The 19,055-nt window shown below is 34.9% G+C and overlaps 1 protein-coding gene across 2 annotated transcripts in view; it reads left to right on the plus strand.

The window, feature by feature from the left end:
* The window catches only part of LOC149798630 (serine/threonine-protein phosphatase 2A regulatory subunit B'' subunit beta-like), a 166,591-nt gene that overhangs the window by 80,117 nt on the left and 67,419 nt on the right, over positions 1-19,055 (plus strand). For both annotated transcript variants that reach the window (XM_089957463.1, XM_089957462.1), the window contains exons 2-3: positions 3,618-3,968; positions 7,385-7,488. In XM_089957463.1, coding sequence (XP_089813589.1) covers positions 3,618-3,968; positions 7,385-7,488 — 455 coding nt within the window. The remainder of the gene's footprint in view (positions 1-3,617; positions 3,969-7,384; positions 7,489-19,055) is intronic.

Genomic DNA, 19,055 nt, shown 5'->3' on the forward strand with positions numbered 1-19,055 from the left:
TGCTATAGTCAGTTTGTAAATTTAGCCTTAACTGACAGTTAGTAACATGGATTAAAAATGCTACAGTCAGATTGTAAATTTAGCCTTGACTGACAGTTAGTAACACGGTTTAAAAATGCTATAGTCAGATTGTAAATTTCGCCTTGACTGACAGTAAATGGTTAAAAAATGCTATAGTCAGTTTGTAAATTTAGCCTTCATTGATTCTTCCTATGTAAAAGATCATATATGACACTTTCTTTTAGATTAGACAAGTAGAAACTATTCTATGAAAACCTTATGCTTTTCAGTTTAATTACTCAGCTTTAAAAATAGAAATTAAAATTTAAAGACCATTAATTGACTGATAAAAATTAAATTAAAGTGAGGCCATTTAAAGGCCATTAATTGACTGGCAATCGTTCATGGTTCTTGTTTAAAACAGACTATTAAGCATACAGTGATATAATTTATTTTGGTCAACATCCTGTTTTACAATATATATTGTAGCTTCGTAATAAAGTGATTGTTCTTGGTAAATTGTAAAAATATTGCATGCAGTAATTAAGAATGCCTCATTTTTCTGGAGTGGGAGTAGGTCTTGCATTTTGTCTTTTGAAAAGTGAACAAAACCTGTATTGTCAAACAACTATATGTGGGGACCAGGTGGCCGAATGATTTAAAGCACTTGCCTTTACCATTCTCTGCCACCTCGCCTCTGTCTGTGTGGCTTTAAGTCTCAGCTTAGGCCAACGCTGGTTTAAGATAAAGCTTTCCGTGGGTCGGTGGTTCTTAGTGGGGTTTTCCTTGGTTCTTCTTTTACCAGTTACACTGGGCGCCATGTATAGCCTATCTTGCACTGAGAAATGGCATTAAACTCTAAAAAGAAAAAACAAAAAATATTGGTGGTAAAAAATGTCGCCATGGTTTTTTATGTAATAATTGAAGGTTACTAAAACAACAGATGATGTATCCATTACTGACACTGTCCATAAAAAGGTTGCCATAATTTGTTATGATAGAAACTAATGATGGACGCCATGCCCCATATTACATAAAATGCAAGTTTTTGGGTGTACATATCTAATTAACAAATTACAGTTCTTTCTTAAAGATACATGTAGTTTTTTATTTCTTTCATATTATTAGAGCCCTGTGTGAAATCTTTGTAGTTCAAGAACCATTCAGCATATTTTGAAGCAATGTGGTAGGAACATTGTCTCAGACCGGCATGTACCTTTATGAGTTTTGTTTTGTCTGCACCATTTTAGACACAGCCATGGCCTTGTCAATAACTTTCATATCTTTACACAGGATGTTGCTTGTAGCCCATGAAGGTGTTGGATTTCAAGCATTCCATGTCATCATTTAGAGTTATGCCCCCTTCTAACTTTGTCCTGCTCTCTTGAGCCACGAACATTATTTTTCATGCAAAATAGATGAACCAACAAAATGGGTTTCACCTGTTATTTGTTGACCTGTCTCCTTTTACATTTGTCATATTTGATATAATAACTATGCAGTGCACTTAAAAAGATATAATTTCGGTAAATTGAGATTGAAGTGCAGCATAACATGTACTACATCATAAACAGTGTTCCCATCATGTGCATACTAGAAGAGTTAGTGCCCTTTTTATTGTCAGCTTTTAACTTTGGAAGTTTATTTTTATTCATAACATTGTCTTACCAAATAAAAACATGCAGGATCCATTTTTGAGACTGATGTACATGTATCATGATAACAAACATAAAAGGTGTTAGGATCCAAGAAAATCATGATTTTCATTGTGGATTTTAACTGCTTTTTCTTTTCCACATGGCACACTAGGATCAAGACATAGCATTAGATATTATTTTTATGCGTGTTCGACCAAAAGATGTGTGTATGCTGTTCGGTCAAATAATAATGCTACATTGAATTACTGTTGAACATAGTTTTGGTGGAAATCACATGTAACCATTGAAATGTACCGTATCACTGCATCAGTCACAGTGTGACACAATATGTTTATCATGCTTGGATCTTATTGGAAAGGCCCATTGAATGCAGTTTCACGTAATGATTTCATTGATTCACATTTACATATTACATTATTTCCTTTGTATTGTATATAATACAACAGGTAACACATCACATTCTCTATGTTTTTTGTGTGCTCCCCTACCCCCTATTATACGCAGCAGAGGATATACCATGTAAACCTGTTGTATTTGTTTGTTATATTAGATCTTTCTGTGCATCCCAGATTTTAACATTTTGAACAATTTTGAATGACTTAATGTATTAAATCAAATTTTCTTAAAGGGAAAGAAACAACTCGGCTTTGGACAAAATGATCTTAAATGTAAAATGTGTAGAAAACTTTATAAAATTTTAGCACTTTTGTACTTTTTGTAGGAAAAATTTCATAATTTCCTTTTAGTAGTTGATGACTTTCTTGATACAATGGATGTTGATTGAGTTAATTCATCAAAGCAGAGATAGTCCGTCATCCCTGTGACACTGTTTAGTCCATTCCAATTTTGTAACAAGATGAGAGTTGGTAGAAAGTGACTGAAAGTTTTGATACAGTGAAACCTGTCTTGAAAGACCACTGCTATTTGAGAAAACCTGTTTTGAGAGACCACATTCTCAATGCACAAATGTATTGATTATATAGCATTGTGACCTGTTATGAGAGACCACCTGTTTTGAGTGACCATAATTTTTTGGAAAAGAGATGGTCTTTCAGGACATGTTCTACTGTAGTTATTAGAAAGTTTGGTTATAATTTGAATATAAGTTAATTTCTGATGAAAAAGCTCATGTCTTGAAAGTATCTGGCAGTATCTTGATAAAATTAAGAGTTTACATAATAATGTATAATGGTAGCTACCTTACTGTACATGTAGCAACAAATAGTAGGTTCTTTGAATAGGCAACACAAAATCAGTCTTATAATTGAGTTAGGTGTAAATCTGCTTAATTTAAATTCTTTTTCATTATTTACTTTTTAGTTTAACATTGTGTTGTTTGATTTTTTTTTCACAACTATATCCTTCATGGCAACTTTTGTAGCAAAATACTAATTGGCCATGTCTTTAAAACTTCTTAGTCGATTGTTTAAATAGATTTTTGATATACATGTATATTTCCATTCGCTTAGAACATTCATTCATGGCATAAGTGAAAATAAGCGTTTGTTCTCCCATAATATCAAGAAGATTTAAGTAAGTTTAATGTTCACCTTTTATTTAAAAAGTGTGATTGCATTATGGCCCCAGTTTGATTTAGAACTTTTTGCATCGTAATCCAGAATTTCTTCACATATATCTTTTTATCAGTATTGTCAGGATACTGGTGCATTGATAATTTTCTTAATGCATCCAGTTACGGTTTTAGGGTTAATGTTTTGGGGGGTTGGGGGGCATCAAAGTGTATACGTAAGTTCACCAAAGGATCAAGTGATCCAGAAGTTAAAGGTGAAACTCACATGGCACAGACAACATTCTTTACACGGATGACAGGATTTATAGCTGTTACATTCAGTGCATATATTTAGAAAATTATAAATGAAAGAGATTTTCGGGGGCATTTTGTTAAATTTAGCATTTTCGGGGGCATTTTATTAAATTTAGCATTCATTTGTTTTTCAGACGATCATCAATGGAACAAAGGAAAATGAAATTATACGAAAAGAAATTCCTGCAGAAAAAGAGGTGAAGAAAGAAAAGGAAAACACAGACATTGCTGTTGAATTGAATAGTGTTGTTGACACAAACTCTATTTCGAACTCCAAAAAGGAGAGTAAAGTAAGAAAGGAAAATAATTCTAAACAGCAAAGGACAGCCATACCAAATAGTGCCAATATTCCAAAGTTTTATTTTCCCGAAGGACGACCTTCTTCAGTGGAAGATGTTGAGGCAGCATTACAGAAAGTTAGTCAGGCGTTCTCCAGACTGGAGGGAGGAAAGGCAACAAAACAAAATATGGGTGAAATCACTAAGGTAAAGACACTAGTTGCAGATAGACACACATTACAAATTAGATTTTGCTACAAAGATAGAAATGGACAGGTGAGATTTGCGAGAAATAAGAATGCTATTTTGAATGCAATATCATAGGTCATATCTGTTGTTATTTTGTCTTTGCTTCCATTTGTCCATTCACAAATTGGTTCTGATGTAACCTGAACTCCATATAAAATAGCTGGGGTGTATCATGTTTCACTTTGCCCCATCTACACTGATTGAAAGAGCGTACAATATTTAGCATTGAATAATGTTTCACGTTTCAGCTAGTTTTCTTATTTGCAGTCGGGGTGTGTTTGTGTGTGTGTGTGTGTGTGCATTTTATAGAAGAACTAAAACCAGTTTTTTACCCAGGTTAGTCTGATGAAAGGATAGAGGCCATGTAACTGCCTACATGTGACACATTCACACCTTGTGAAACATTAAATCCATTGCACGTTGCATTGTAACTAAAATGTTTACTAGCCTTGTTAAAGAGTTCAGTAATGCTTACAGACCTTGATAGCCTTGTTCTTTGATTACTTATGCTAATAAACTTGTTTCATTTTACATCACTATGTAGCATTTATTTCTGTGCCTCAACTGGGAATACATGTACATAATGACTGGTAACTTGTTGTTCTAAAGCTGTGCAAAGTAAAGCATTGCAGCAGAACAACTATGATGATTACCCTAGCTGTACTGTAAGTGTTGAATATTCAATGACTGTGGATCTAAAACATTTTTTCTTCACTTATTCTTTGTTTAATTGAAATATAATATTACAAAATCAAGCAATTTTAATGTTATTGCCACAGGCTCCTTTCAGTCCACATATTTGCATCTATGGTTTGTCAGGTGGGGTAGCAGTGACACTATGTGAAAGAAAATAATTAATGTATGAAGTAGGAAAATATTTTTTCTTTTGAAAATAAACTTGGTTTTTGGTTTTGTTTGACGTCTTAAATAATATTATTTTCTGTTTCTTTGTGGTCAATGCTTTTTTAATCCGGTGTGGTCTTTTCAAGATTATCATTGGAACAAATATAGGATTACCATAACTGTAAATGTTCATTATTTGTTAACTCTTGATTTGATTTTTTTTCCTTCATTTATTCTTGTTTGAACTGAAATACAATATTTATAAAAGCATTGTTAATATTCTCATTAGAGGCACATTTTGGGGACATCTTTTTCATGACTACAGTTTGCCTGTTACGGTAACACTGACACATCGTGAAACAAAAAAATCATTGTATGAAGCTGGTAAACATTTTTTCCTTGGAAAATAAACTTGACACTTAGTTTTATTTCACATCTTAAATCGTAGTATTTATTATATCTTTGTGGCTACACAGCAGTCAAATGTGTCATTGACTCACTGTGGTCTTTTCAGGGTTATCAGTGCTGGCCAAGCTTTGAGATGCTTAACATAGTTACAATTCTTTGTCAGGGCAAATTTGCAATTTATTTACTTTTTGTTGAAAATAAGCTTTGTTCTTTGTTTTACAATATTTTGCCCATCTTTGTTACAATAGAGTGAGCAATGTTTAATGTGGTCATGCTCTTTTTAAAAGTAATCAATGACTACTAAAGTTTTGAACATATGCCGAACATAATTACAAAGTATTGTCTTGGTAAATTCTATCAAGGGCACTGATACCTATCTTAGAGATGTCATGATAGTCCAGATAAGTATAAATACTGGACCTGAACTTTTACATCGCATCTTGTGATTGACCCAGAAATGCCAGGAATGATGACAGATGAGGACATACGGCCGCTTTTGAGAGTTACAGATAACAACAAAGAGGAATTTGAGGGATTTGATGCAATAGACTGGCCTCCATCAACAAGGTGAAACTTAAAATGGCCCTTTTAAGGGCCAGCTGTAAAAAAGGAAAGATGTTTTAAAAATTGCCACTTTTCATTCTTTCTTTTGCAATATCTGTTTTAAAAAAAGAAAGTATTGGTCACAATTGAGTGCCTTATAGTGACTGGAAAGACCACAAAAAAAAGTCATGCACAGGCATATTTTAATGAATTCAGACAGGTAACAAATGACGATTGATGGACTGCCATGCTCTGAAAAGGAGTGAAATTATCAAGATTTTAAAATGCACATTATATGGCAGAACTACATTTCCTCCCCTCATTCTTTCTGGATTGAAAATCAGGGTATGCATTATGCACACTAAATAGTGGGTATCATGTTTCATTAAAGATTACAATGTGGCGGAAGTAAGTAAAGGAGGGATCATATTTTTATACATCAGTACCTCAGACTAAAATAAAGCATGTATCAACAAAAATGATAAAAATGCTAAGTGAACTGATCATTTCATTATACAGTGTTTCTCCCATGATAGGACCTATCATGTATACTACACTGACTGAGACAAGGTAGTCATATTGAGTGTATCATGTTTCACTTATGCCTTCTAAACTAGTTCAGAGAGGGTAATCTTTATTGGGGATATCATGCTTTACCGAATATGTACACTGATTAAGACAGGGTAATCTTTATTGGGGATATCGTGCTTCACTGAATATGTACACTGATTAAGACAGGGTAATCTTTATTGGGGATATCGTGCTGCACTGAATATGTACACTGATTAAGACAGGGTAATCTTTATTGGGGATATCATGCTTCACTGAATATGTACACTGATTAAGACAGGGTAATCTTTATTGGGGATATCGTGCTTCACTGAATATGTACACTGATTAAGACAGGGTAATCTTTATTGGGGATATCGTGCTTCACTGAATATGTACACTGATTAAGACAGGGTAATCTTTATTGGGGATATCGTGCTTCACTGAATATGTACACTGATTAAGACAGGGTAATCTTTATTGGGGATATCATGCTTCACTGAATATGTACACTGATTAAGACGGTAATCTTTATTGGGGATATCATGCTTCACTGAATATGTACACTGATTAAGACAGGGTAATCTTTATTGGGGATATCATGCTTCACTGAATATGTACACTGATTAAGACAGGGTAATCTTCATTGGGGATATCATGCTTCACTGAATATGTACACTGATTAAGACAGGGTAATCTTTATTGGGGATATCATGCTTCACTGAATATGTACAATGATTAAGATGGTGATCTTTATTGAGGATTTCATAATTCGCAGAGCATCGAAGCTGATTGAAACAGGGTAATCATATTGACGGTGTCATGTTTCATTTGCCCCTTTTGCACTAGTTGAAAGAGGCTAGTTATATTGTTGGTATCATGTTTCGCTTGCTCCTTCTACACTAGTTGAAAGAAGCTAGTGATATTGTTGGTGTCCAGTAACTGTCCTGTATTGAATGGTTTCATTATAATTACTGAAGACAGATATCCTTTTGATACAATTCCTATTTATCAGTCTTTTGTCTTCACAGGCCTGTTACCTACCACTATACTGGAAATGTCCACTTTTTTGGGCAGCAGGGGGAGAAAAGCAGGGCTATGTAACTTACCAGATGTTCTCTACAATGTGGCGGAAGTAAGTAAAGGAGGGATCATATTTTAATATACCAGTACCTTAGACTAAAATAAAGCATGTATCAACAAAAATGATAAAAATGCTAATTGAACTGATCATTTCATTTATACGGTGTTTCTCCCATGATAGGACCTATCATGTATACTCCATTGTTTGTCAGATTCCACTACTAACTGCATAGACCTAAATCTGTCATCACATCATGTGCCAGTATAACTGGGTCTGTGCCTCAGTAAAACAAACAGATCTGCCAGCACATTTTGTGACAACAAATCAGATTTTGTGTTGTTTGCAAACATAGCTTGTAAGTGAGCATATTGAGTAATACAGTTGTCAAAAATGTATGTGTTGTGTGCTTATTATCAAAGAAAAGATATCCTTTGTAAATATTTGTTATAGATAAAGGACTTGTAAACAAGCATGGGCTTATCATCAGAGAGAGGACTTATAATCAGGCATGGGGATATCATCTGATAGATAGAGGTCTTGTAATCAGGCATGTCTTATCATCAGATAGAGGACTTGTAATCAGGCATGGGCATATTATAGAGGACTTGTAATCAAGCAAGCGCTTATCATCAGGTAGTTAGAGGACTTGTAATCAGGCATGGCATATTATAGAGGACTTGTAATCAAGCATGGATTATCATCAGGTAGTTAGAGGACTTGTAATCAGGCATGGAGTATCATCAGATAGAGGACTTGTAATCAGGCATGGGCATATCATCTGATAGACAGGTCTTTTAATCAGGCATGTCTTATCATCTGATAGAGGACTTGTAATCAGGCATGGGTATATTATAAAGGACTTGTAATCAAGCATGGGGATATCATCTGATAGATAGAGGTCTTGTAATCAGGCATGGCATATCATAGAGGACTTGTAATCAAGCATGGTTTATCATCAGGTAGTTAGAGGACTTGTAATCAGGCATGGGGATATCATTTGATAGATAGAGGTCTTGTAATCAGGCATGTCTTATCATCAGATAGAGGACTTGTAATCAGGCATGGGCATATTATAGAGGACTTGTAATCAAGCAAGGGCTTATCATCAGTTAGTTAGAGGACTTGTAATCAGACATGGCCTATCATTAGATAAATAGAGCAGGACCTGTAATCAAGCATGGACTTGTTATCAGATAGAGGACTTGTAATCTTGCATGGGGGTATCATCAGATAGAGGACTTGTAATCAGGCATGGGGGTATCATCAGATAGAGGACTTGTAATCAGGCATGGGGATATCATCAGATTGATCAAGGACTTGTTATCAGGCATGGCATATCATAGAGGACTTGTAATTAAACATGAGCTTATCATCATATAGAGGTTTTGTAATCAGGCATCACATAGCTTGGGCTTTTCATCAGATAAAGGACTTTTAATCAGGCATTTCTTATCATCAGATATAGGTCTTGTAATCAAGCATGGGGATATCATCAGATAGATGGACATATCATAGAGGACTTGTAATCAGGCATGGGCATATTATAAAGGACTTGTAATCAAGCATGTCTTATCATCAGATAGAGGTCTTGTAATCAAGCATGGGGATATCATCAGATAGATGGACATATCATAGAGGACTTGTAATCAAGCATGTCTTATCATCAGATAGATGACTTGTAGTCAGGTATGGACATATAGAGGACTTGTAATCAAGCATGGGGATATCATCAGATAGATAGATTTGTTATCAGGCATGGCATATCATAGAGGACTTGTAATCAGGCATCACATATCATAGAGGACTTGTAATTAATCATGTCTTATCATCAGATATTTAGAGGACATGTAATCAGGTATGGACATATAGAGGACTTGTAATCAAGCTAGGGCTTATCATCAGATAGAGGACTTGTAATCAGGCATGGGCATATCATAGAGGACTTGTAATCAAGCATGTCATATCATAGAGCACTTGTAATCAAGCACAGCTTATCATCAGATAGACGCCTTGTAGTCAGGCATGGGTGTATCATAGAGGACTTGTAATCAATCATGGGCTTATCAGATAGAGGACTTCTAATCAGGCATGGTCTTACAATCAGATAGATGACTTGTAATCAGGCATGGGCTTATCATAGAGGACTTGTAATCAAGCAAGGGCTTATCATCAGATAGATAGAACACTTGTAATCAAGCATGGGCATATCATAGAGAACTTGTAATTAATCATGGGCTTATCATAGAGGACTTGTTATCAGTCATGGACATATCAGATAGAGGACTTGTAATCAGGCATGGTCTTACAATCAGATAGATGACTTATAATCAGGCATGGGCTTATCAGATAGTTAGAGGACTTTTAATCAGTCATGGGCTGATCATGAGATAAATGAGAACTTCTAATTAAGCATGGGCATATCATCAGATAAATACAGTAAAATAGCATGGAAAACTTGATAAATTCAACTACTGTCAGATTGTATTTTCTCGCCTTTACAATAGTTTATTCATGTTGCTTTTAAGGATGATTTATGTAAATGTTGTACAGTAATGTTGGTAGATATCAAGCACACCAAGCACTTTATGTACAATATTGTTTGTACATATCAAATATACCAGGAGTTTGTATGTACAACATTGTATATATCAAGCACACCAGGAGTTGTATGTACAATATTGTTTGTACATATCAAGCACAGCAGAAGTTGTATGTACAACATTGTATTGTAATAAAGCTGGAGTATGTGCATTCGGTTATAGCGCACCATTTTAAGGAATTCTTAGGTTTGTGTGATTACTTGTGTGATTATTGGAATTCGGCACAACACAATGGAAATATCCTTAGCCCGAAATAATTAGCCAATTACTTGGAGCAAACGTCATCGAGTGAAGTGTTAGTGAGTTTCCATGATACCATGGTTCACTAGTAGTGAATTCAGGCCAAAACTGAATGAATGTCCCTGGAGTAAGATAGTCCATATTAAAATCTAGTGGTGTACATTGGTGGTGTGAATGCAGTGGCAGTATTTGCGGTAGGAGACCGGTAAACTACACAAAGGAATAAATAAGAAGGGACTTGGCAGATACTGTTTATGTCGCCATGGTGGCAAATATGGTGCAGTTATATTGGCGAAATGTGCATGGAAAGCATACATTGACTGGCCTAAGGTGGTGGAGTTAAAATAGTTCCCAGTGTTAGGGGATACTCGTATAGTTTCTATGGCGTGAATGGCTGGTGGTACGGAAACCTGATGAAGAGAAACTACGTAGATGTGCGGTTGATAGATATTTTGCAGGTTGTTTTATCTATAGTCTTGCATTAATTAGAGTAAAGTTTATGGTTAAAATGGACACATTGGGCTTCCTAATTTACAAGTGTAGTTGTATAGAAGTCTTTGGAAATTTTGGGTAAACTTATGACTTCTAGCGGGAATTGCACCAGGGTTTGACAACCGCTCGATCAAGTAAAGACCCCTGGCTTGTTACAAGAAAATTTCTGGTTTGCAGCAGTGGGATGTTTGAATAGTTCTGTCATAGTGTTGAAAGTGATCTGGTTTTATTATGTTTAGCACAGACTATTCGTTCACAATTAGGAAAGAAAGATGTGTCCTATAAAAGATATAAATAAATTAAAAAAATAATAAATTCATATTATTGACAGAGCTCCTTTAAAATTTACATTTATGTTTCGCGACAATTAGTCTGCGAATGTAAATATATTTATTTGCTCTAAGAAATATGTTTAATTTGAGTGCTTATGTTCAGTCAAGACTGAATATTTTATCTCAGATATAAAATATATTGATGATATGGAGAAGAAAGTGAAATTGGTGAGAGGGCACACAGGTGCAAAAGGGTCTGAGTGAGAAGCATCGTGTTACATGGTGAACACGTGCAAAATAGAATTGGGCAAAATAACTGACTTTTCCCCAGATAACTAAGCTGGAATGATCTAACAATATCAGAATTATTGGCCATCACACCCTGGGCATGCTAGATTGATGAATTTGGCTGAGGTATTTTTTTTAATTAACTGAGATGAACTGCTAATAAAGAACATGTGTTTGACAACAACACCCCTCCATATTGTGTCTAGTTCATAAGCTTTATACTGAATTTATTGGAATTCCGTAAAGGATTTGGCAATAATAATAACAACAATAACACTAACATGGTTTCAACATTTACTATCACCTGATTGAAAACATTATTTGATGTTGAGATTGATAAGTAGAGAACATTACAGGGATCGCCTGGTAATTAATATAACTATTGGGGATTGGAATTTTAATGGTGCATAGTGCGCTGTAATGGGTACATCGGTACCACTGTTAGCAAAGGGTGAATCATGTTGCCATAAAATGTATAGCTTGGAAGCATTAAAAAAAATCCTCTCCGAAATGGACAATAAAAATCAGTCTCTTGAAATTGTGATGGGCGACAGTTCCCCTATAAAACAATAATACACGAGCTCTCGGTGCGTTGCCTAAATCTTTTAGGTATGTGACTATTTAGGAAGAAGCAAATTACTGATCCAATTCGAAAAACATACAAAAGTTCCATTTCACTGATATATTTTGGGACTGATTTAATAAAAACGCCATTGACAGCAAGGCATTCAGTATGGAAACATGAAAATTTGATATCGGGCACATTTGCCTAGCTGACAGAAGTGGCGATATAAATTGAAAAGGGTGGGTAGTAATCATTTCCCCATAATTATTAATTGGTTGGGTATAGGACAAATAGTAAAATGGATTGAGATGCAAAGTCACGCAGTTAGAATCATATTAATCTGCGCCTGTCGGCTGTGTAAATAGTGTGATTCTAGTGAATTATGTGATGCCAGATGTCTATTTTTTTATGTTCTTATAAATAAATTGTTTTTAATTAATTGTGTGCAGTGTTAAGGCAGAAGAGTTTATGAAGTTGTTTGCTGCTTGGGACCAGATTTTCATAAATTAGATATATTTGTTTGGGTTGTGCTGTGAGTGAATCAGCTGAATTGATAAGGAAAGGTGATGGTGTTATGTATGATTGTTTGGAGGTTGGTGGACTGTTTTTTTCTGTCCCTGTAGAGTTAGTACTCGTGGTGAACAGCGATTGAGGCAGTGTTATTTATAGCAATGGTTTGTGGATGACAATGTGTGTCGTACCAGTTGGGTGTTGAAGTCATGGTTGACTTGTTTTTGAGGTTCGTAAGAGACATATTACTCTCTGAAGAATGTATTCTGTAACCTCGTTGTACACAGGAAGGGTCTGTGTTATCTTGTCATTGACCTGCTAGCGACTTGCCAGTTGGAAAATGCTTCATACAGTGTATTTAAAAAATTGTTCGCTACCATCTTGACAATCATAAATGGTCCAGTGTGGTTTCTATCAGGCATAGTTTGAATTGTATGCTTGGATGGAATAGTGTCCATTTGGAAAGTTGTGAAGGACGATTCGAAGCGCATGTTAATTAACAGTATGAAGTAATGGTATTGCACACCACAGTATAGTTGAATCGTTTATGTGATGGTGTTCCAAACTTTTGCTTTTGGGAGTAGGTTTTTTATGGCTATGTTTGGTCGCTGTTGCATTGGTCCATTAGTAGTGAGTTAGTTTTAAAAAAAAAGGATCGTCTGACACAGACTAGCCAAAAATATATCGTGTACAGGTGTACTAAGGTCTATTGATATAGAAACAAGATGACCGCTATTGCTTAACCGGCTTGAAGCAGCTGTTCCGTTTTTTAGTGCCATTTTCATGATATTTGTGCTTGTTGCCTGTCTTCATCTATGTTATTGTGTTCATTATGTATTGGCTGTTCAATTCGTATGTGTTTCTTCATCTCCTTGTTTTGGAAATGAGAACAATTAGACATTTTCTCAGCTGTCTTGCTCCACTGTTTTTTAACAAACCGCCATCACGTGATAATCGCCAGTCAACCCGTTTATGCTATGATGGACCCTCATTAATTGCTTTAAATGATCACTCTTTGGCTCTCCATACTACATTGTGTTCTAGACTAAACGAACTGGGACTACATTCATCATTACCTAAATGTAAACAGAAGCAAAAGAAGAAATGTTTCAAAGGTGGCCAGTGTAGAACAGGAAGAAGAATTCCAATTATCTCCCTTATTTCAGCTCAACAATTTAAAAAAATATCCGACCGTTAATTTAGATAACCTAATTCAAATCCCTATTAATTCATCAACCTTTGTGTCAACTATCCAAGAGATACCTCTGCGTATTGCATTATTCAATGCCCAGTCAGTAGGACCACCGGAAAAGTGCACAGAAATAGTTAATTTTATCAACAACCAGAATATTGACATTTTTTTCCTGACAGAAACATGGCTAAAAACATCAGGTGATGAACCCAAGTGTGCGGATCTAACACCCACTGGTTACTCCATCAAGTTGTTCCCCCGTAATTCTTGTGAAGGTGGAACTGCTGTCATCACAAAGAACTCCATGATCAAACGTCTTAACCACACCACAACATTCAATTTTGACCACACATTGTTTGAACTAGTCCAAACCACACTCACACTGGAGCAAAGGTCAGTCCATTTTTTCTGCCTATACCGCCCTCGTCCTAGTAGAAAAAACAAGCTGGCTGAATCTCTCTTTTTGGAGCAGTTTCTGAATCTCCTGGAGTATGGAAATTTGATAGGTGGCAACATGATTATTCTTGGAGATTTCAACTTTCACTTGGACTGTCCCAGAAACCCAAACACATCAAAACTCATAGATTCCATTAATGTTTTGGAGTAAAGTTTATGGTTAAAACGGACATGTTGGGCTTTCTAATTTACAACTGAAGTTGTATAGAAGTCTTTGGAAATTTGGGGTAAACTTATGACTTCTAGCAGGAATCGCGCCAGGGTTTGACAACCACTCTGTCAGTTAAAGACCCCTGGCCTGTAACAGTATATATGAAGCACACCAGGAGTTGTATGAACAATATTATTTGTATATATCAAGGACACCAGGAGTTGTTTGTACAACATTGTATATATCAAGCACACCAGGAGTCGTATGTACAATATTGTTGGTCGATATCAAGCAGCCAGGAGTTGTATGTACAACATTGTATATATCAAAAACACCAGGAGTTGTATGTACAACATTGTATATATCAAGAACACCAGGAGTTGTATGTACAACATGGTATATATCAAGAACACCAGGAGTTGCATGTACAACATTGTTTATATATATCAAGCACACCAGGAGTTGTATGTACAACATTGTATATATCAAGAACACCAGGAGTTGTATGTACAGTATTGTATATATCAAGAACACCAGGAGTTGTATGTACAACATTGGATATATCAAGAACACCAGGAGTTGTATGTACAGTATTGTTGGTCGATATCAAGCACACCAGGAGTTGTATGTACAACATTGTATATATCAAGAACACCAGGAGTTGTATGTACAACATTGTATATATCAAGAACACCAGGAGTTGTATGTACAGTATTGTTGGTCGATATCAAGCACACCAGGAGTTGTATGTACAACATTGTATATATCAAGAACACCAGGAGTTTTATGTACAATATTGTACATAGATATGAAACACACCAAACACTGTTTGCATTTGTATATAAAGAAATGTGAAGTTTATCAGTATTTTTTTTCTTCTCCCATAGATATAATACTTTGGTATTTGTAAATCAGATACCGCCCACCTTTCAGACATATGCAATATTTCTTCCATCTGGAAGACTTCAGTTTTGTGCATGCAATTATTTCTGGAAGACTTCAGTCTTGTGCATTAGATTATAAACATTATACCTACTGTATTTTTCCAAATTAAATTCTTCTCATCTGGAGTTCTAAATTATATGTACCTTAAACTAATCAGTGGGCCTGTTGTCAAATAAGGCTATGAGACACAAAAGTTTTGGAGGTAATAGAAATGAAAAAGACCAGCACAGTCAGAATGTGAGTTGAAGGACAATGTATATGGGATAGTACAATGTTTTCTCCATGATGCACTATTCCAAAAAATCCCAAAAATTAGCGAACTCTTCCATTCAAAATGAGTGAGTGCATCAAAATTGTGGATAGTGTGTTTGCCAGAGCAAACCTGGAACCTTTCTTAATACTGATCATGTGATTGCTAGATCATGTGGTAAAATCAAAGACATACCAAATGGTGTTTTGCATTTGAGCCAGGTACACTTTCATTAGTTAGTTATTGAAAACATTCTACTAACTGCACTTGGCAAGGTCATAAAATTGTGATAGTCTTTATTACAGTGGCAGTGATGTCTTTGCTATTACTGGTACATGAAGTTAATGTTATTACACACAGTTGCTACTGCTGTGCTAAAATGGGTTAAGCATTTGTACATTTTATCTTTATTTATGAAAAGTTATTTAGCATGTGCAGATTTGTTGAAACTTAGTAGCCTATTAATGTTAACTTTTCTCATATATTTGAACATACATCCCACACACACTTTGCAAAAATTTCAAAGCAGGAGCATTTGTGTGTGTGTGTGTGTGTGTGTGTGTGTGTGTGTCTGTGAAAATCTTAAAAAAATCACTGATAGCAGATGCTGAATAGTATAGAAAAATTAATTTTTGAAGGAGTGATATTTCAATAATAAATAAAAACAAAAACCATTAAAAATATTCAACACAGTTATTTATATACGGAACAAACTTATAACAGGACAGATAAACACAAAAGTAGACATAAATCAGAAGAAAGGGAGAGGATTAGTTTTGTTCTAAACCTAAGTTTGCTAGCATTTTTTAAATATATTTTTTAACTACCATATTTACTCACTTATGAGTGCAAGTGCAAAACTGCACAGACCCAGATCTTCTGTCACATGATGTGATGGCAGATCTGGGTCTGTGCCGTTTGTTAGGAGCATTAAGTAGAATAAACAGGATAGACCCTGATTTCCAGGTGCATTATGCTACAGCAGATCAGGATCTTGTTGTTTGCAGTTTGACTCAACTTAAGCATGTACATTTGGTAAGGAAAGAGCTTATGTTTGAGCATGGTCCAGTTATCAAAGAAATGCAATAACTTGTTCATTTCCCCAACGCCTAACTGCATCATGATAATTATTCTTAAATGAAGTTGTCTTCTTTGAGGAGTACCAGTCTTTGGTCTTAATGCCAGCAGTTGAAATTGGCAGGTATACAAGCTGTGGCTGTAACAGTCAAGAGCATTACATGTGCAGTGCTGCATCTTGAAAGGTACAGAAGGGCACAGTGCCATGTCCCCTACTCTGCACACCCCATTGATTTATGTCTCTCCCTATTTCATTTCTTAGATTGCTGCCACATCTTTTTTACAGTACCACGCCCCTTTCAAATTGGCCTGATGTCAATCGGCCTGATGTCTCCGTATCACGTTGCTCACAGTACATAATTTGGAAGTGACTTTCGACCAAAAATGTCTTTATTTATTAGGACTGGAATAAAAAGTATATGCTATTTAAGATTAGATAAGTCGTCTAATAAAAAATGGTATAGTTAGGGGTTAGATTTTTTTTCAGTGTGGGTGGGCAGGTAGACATAGATGTGATTTATGATTGACTGGTTTCATGCACATGGAAGGTAGACATAGATGTGATTTGTGATTGACTGGTTTCATGCACATGGCAGGTAGACATAGATGTGATTTGTGACTGACTGGTTTCATGCACATGGTGGAGTAGTAGTAGGTTATGTGCTTCTGAAAAATAATCTGTGCCTAGATGAAAGTATGATGTGGACTCGATTTATATTAAAGTATGACCTGGACTAGATTTATATTAAAGTATGATGTGGACTCAATTTATATTATAGTATGATGTGGACTAGATTAATATTAAAGTATGTTGTGGACTAGATTTATATTAAAGTATGATGTGGACTAGATTTATATTAAAGTATGTTGTGGACTAGATTTATATTAAAGTATGATGTGGACTAGATTAATATTAAAGTATGTTGTGGACTAGATTTTTATTAAAGTATGATGTGGACTAGATTTGTATTAAAGTATGATGTGGACTAGATTTATATTATAGTATGCTGTGGACTAGATTAATATTAAGTATAATGTGGACTAGATTTATATTAAAGTATGATGTGGACTAGATTAATATTAAATATGTTGTGGACTAGATTTATATTAAAGTATGATGTGGACTACATTTATATTAAAGTATGATGTGGACTAGATTAATATTAAGTATGATGTGGACTAGATTTATATTATAGTATGTTGTGGACTAGATTTATATTATAGTATGCTGTGGACTAGATTAATATTAATTATAATGTGGACTAGATTTATATTAAAGTATGATGTGGACTAGATTAATATTAAGTATGTTGTGGACTAGATGTATATTAAAGTATGATGTGGACTAGATTTATATTATAGTATGCTGTGGACTAGATTACTATTAAGTATAATGTGGACTAGATTTATATTAAAGTATGATGTGGACTAGATTAATATTAAGTATGTTGTGGACTAGATTTATATTAAAGTATGATGTGGACTAGATTTATATTATAGTATGCTGTGGACTAGATTAATATTATGTATAATGTGGACTAGATTTATATTAAAGTATGATGTGGACTAGATTAATATTAAGTATGTTGTGGACTAGATTTATATTAAAGTATGTTGTGGACTAGATTTATATTATAGTATGCTGTGGACTAGATTAATATTAAGTATGATGTGGACTAGATTTATATTAAAGTATGATGTGGACTAGATTTATATTAAAGTATGATGTGGACTAGATTTATAGTATGCTGTGGACTAGATTTATATTAAAGTATGCTGTGGACCTGATTTATATTAAAGTATGATGTGGACTAGATTTATATTAAATTATTATATGGATTAAATTTATATTAAAGTATGATGTAGACTAGATTTATAAAAAAAAATCTCATCATACCATATTCAACATCAACATCCTCCTGGCTCTCCATTTAATCTTTAGATATTATGTGGTAAAGGAGTTCAATCAAGATATCTGAATTCATATCCTTTCAGTTATCTATTGATGGATGAATTCAAAACAAAGCTTTGATTCTTCTACTTGTCACATATAGTTTGTTGGGAATATGACAGCTCATACTGTATTTTGTTACCATAGTGATGCTCATATTTTTGTCTTGAGTGGACCACAGCCACAACTGAGAACTGTAGAATATGTCAGTTGCATACTAAGGAGAATAATGATAGCTTAGCTGTTGGGGTCTTAAATAGATACACCCTTCTAACTGTATGTCACATGTGGGTGCATCACTAATGTATTCAAAATATTTGCATTACAGCACTCTGGGAGTATTAGGAATTATTCCGAGTCAGTTGGGGATATAGGGTGCTGCTTAGTCACAGTGCAATGCATTACCATCTGTACTTGCTTATAAGTCGAGTCAGACTGCATGCAACAGATCATGATCTACTGCAGCATAATGCATTTCCAGATCAGGGTCTATGTTGTTTGTTCTGCCTATTAGTCCTTATAAACTGCAAACTCATATCTTCTGGTGCATTATGCAGTGGTAGATCTTGGTCAGTGCAGTTTGCAGTTGGACTCATAAGTGAGTATATATAATATTTGACAAATCTTAT

This window comes from Sinohyriopsis cumingii, chromosome 5 (genome assembly GCF_028554795.1).
Source record: "Sinohyriopsis cumingii isolate HCF-2022 chromosome 5, ASM2855479v2, whole genome shotgun sequence".
NCBI classification, from domain to species: Eukaryota; Metazoa; Mollusca; class Bivalvia; order Unionida; family Unionidae; genus Sinohyriopsis; species Sinohyriopsis cumingii.